The 2284-nt window shown below is 63.0% G+C and overlaps 1 protein-coding gene across 1 annotated transcript in view; it reads right to left on the reverse strand.

The window, feature by feature from the left end:
* The window catches only part of PACSIN1 (protein kinase C and casein kinase substrate in neurons 1), a 5064-nt gene extending 2846 nt beyond the window's left edge, over positions 1-2218 (reverse strand). Inside the window, exons 1-5 of the mRNA XM_008644705.2 lie at positions 1869-2218; positions 1365-1521; positions 997-1232; positions 678-833; positions 175-350 (exon numbers count right to left, since the gene is read on the reverse strand). Coding sequence (XP_008642927.1) covers positions 175-350; positions 678-833; positions 997-1232; positions 1365-1521; positions 1869-1931 — 788 coding nt within the window. The 5' untranslated portion in view covers positions 1932-2218. The remainder of the gene's footprint in view (positions 1-174; positions 351-677; positions 834-996; positions 1233-1364; positions 1522-1868) is intronic.
* Between the last annotated feature and the right edge of the window lie 66 nt (positions 2219-2284).

Consider the following 2284-nt stretch of genomic DNA (forward strand, 5'->3'; position numbering starts at 1 on the left):
GGCGGGGGGGACCCCCGGGGACAGCGTGGGACGGGGGCGTGCCCAGGCTGTGTCACCTGGGGCCCAGGCTGGGTGTCCTCCGAGGCACTGGGGGGCGCCAGGCTCCCGCACAGCCTCCCGCCACTCTGGTACCTCTTGGTGACCGTCGTGTTGGCCAGCGTTCACTGTCCCTACCTGCTGCTCTCAGCCAGGTTCAGGTGTCTCTTGATGTCCAGGAGCATTTCCTTGAGGAAGTTGAGCCTCTTCTCCTCAAACTGCTGGCACTGCTCGAAGACCTGCTCCATGCTCTCGATGTACTGCGGGGTGCACTTGTTCAGCTCGTCCAGCACCTTCTCGTACTTCTCCTGAGTCTGAAAAAACGCAGGAGGGACCCTGGTTGTACCTCGAGCACCTCAGAGGCCGTTTCTGGGTGCTGAGAGGTCTGGTTTGGGGCTCACCAGGCTGGGGAGCCCAAATTGAGCCAAGAGCTGCAGTGGGTGGAATCAGCCCCCATAAGTGGGGTAAATCCCTGCCCAACTCACACTCCCCTGAGCACTGCCTGCAAGTCCTCATCCTTCTCCAGGAGCACAGGGATGGGAAAATGGGAATGGATGGTGGAGAAAGGGAGGTGGTGGCCATCTCCACTGGTTTCCCCTGCCCAATGTCCCATGCGTCCGGCACAGGGCAGTGCCTCACACCTTTTGCACGTCTTGCTTGCACTTTTCCACTTTGTCCTGGAGCTTCTTCTGCTGCTCAGGGGTGTTGGACTGATCCGCCTTGCTGTTGGCTTCCCGGGTCATGGCCAGCTTCTCCTCCTTGCATGCCAGGTGATAGGCCTTCTTGGCTGTCTCCAGCTGTGGGGAGGACAGGGAAGGGACATCAGAGTAGCAGTCACAGCCCCCTGCCCACCCCTCTGCCTGTGGGGAGGTGCCACACATCTCTCCCAGCCGGGACCGGGCACACAGAGCCAGACCTGGGGATGCAGGGATGCCTCAGGACACGCTGTGTTTCTCTCACCTCCTTGAGCTTCTTGGCCCAGGGCTTCTGGGCTTTGCGGAAGCCATCCTCAGCCTCCTTGGCCTCCTTGAAGCCCCCCATGATCTGCTTGTGGTAGGCGTCCTTCTGCCAGTTCTTGACCTTCTCAAAGTCGTCGTTCAGGAGGCTGTTCTTCACCTCCTGGTGCAGCTCGCTCACCTTGTCCGCCTCCGTCATGATCGCGGCCCATGCCTTCTCCAGGCTGCCATACTGGGGACCTGGGGGCCGAGGGGACCGCTGGGGGTCACTCCACTGCCCTTACCCCCTCCATTTCTGCCAGGTGATGCTGTGACGGTGCGTGGGGACCCAGGTGTCCCGGGGAAGCCCTCCCTCTGGGGAAGCCATGGTACCTTTCTCGATGAGCTGCCTCCACCGCTTGGACCAGTCGGTGAGCTGCTGGGCGTAGGACTTCTCGATCTTGGCCCGCTCGTGCACGCAGTTCATGAGGTCATTGCAGAGTCGGTGTCCATCATCGATCCGCTTCACCGTGCGCTTGTAGTTCCCCACCTGGGATGGGGACAGGCAGGTGTGGGGGCTGTGACCGTCCTGCCTGGCTCAGCCCCAGCTGGCCTGGGGTGGCTACAGGGGAAGCACCAGGCAATTTGGGGGTGCAGGGATGGAGCTTTGGGTTGGGGCTGCTCAAAACCAACTCTTTCCAGTCCTCACTGTCACTCTGTGCCCTTCGGGGACAGCTGAGGTTGAGACCTTTGGCAGAGCCAGCTCAGACACGAAGCCACCGCAGCAGGGATGCTCTCAGGCAGGGAGGTGAGGGCAGCCCCCAGCCCAGGGGGCACCCTAGGGTGCAGGGACAGTGGTGGTGGGGTCTGTGGGAGGAGAGGATGGCTGGGACTCACCTCCCAGAAGCTGTCGGTTGTTTCCTCGGCGGCTGATGCCGACTCGTCGTAGGAACCCGACATGGCTCCCGGCGCTGCCTCGGGCGTCAGAGCAAGCGCTGGGGGTTTCCTGGGCAAACACCAGCCTCATGCACTGAGGGGACAGGAGAGGGGAGTCACGGGCGGTGCAGGGGACCCCCATTCCTCCTGCCAACAGCTCTGTGGGAAAAACCTCCAGGCACAGGGACAGTGCCTGCTCCAGTTCTGGACCCACAGACTCCTTCAGTGCCCACCACCCACTCGGTGCCATCCAAACAGCCCAGAGCCAGAGGTGCTGGGAGGGAATCTTGGGGAGCAGCACAATGGGCGCACACCGGCCGGCGCCTGGCTCAGCACCGGGAGCCGCTGGGCGGGGGGGCGGGGCCGGGGGCGGGGGG

This window comes from Corvus brachyrhynchos, unplaced genomic scaffold, assembly GCF_000691975.1.
Source record: "Corvus brachyrhynchos isolate BGI_N302 unplaced genomic scaffold, ASM69197v1 scaffold72, whole genome shotgun sequence".
Classification (NCBI taxonomy): domain Eukaryota; kingdom Metazoa; phylum Chordata; class Aves; order Passeriformes; family Corvidae; genus Corvus; species Corvus brachyrhynchos.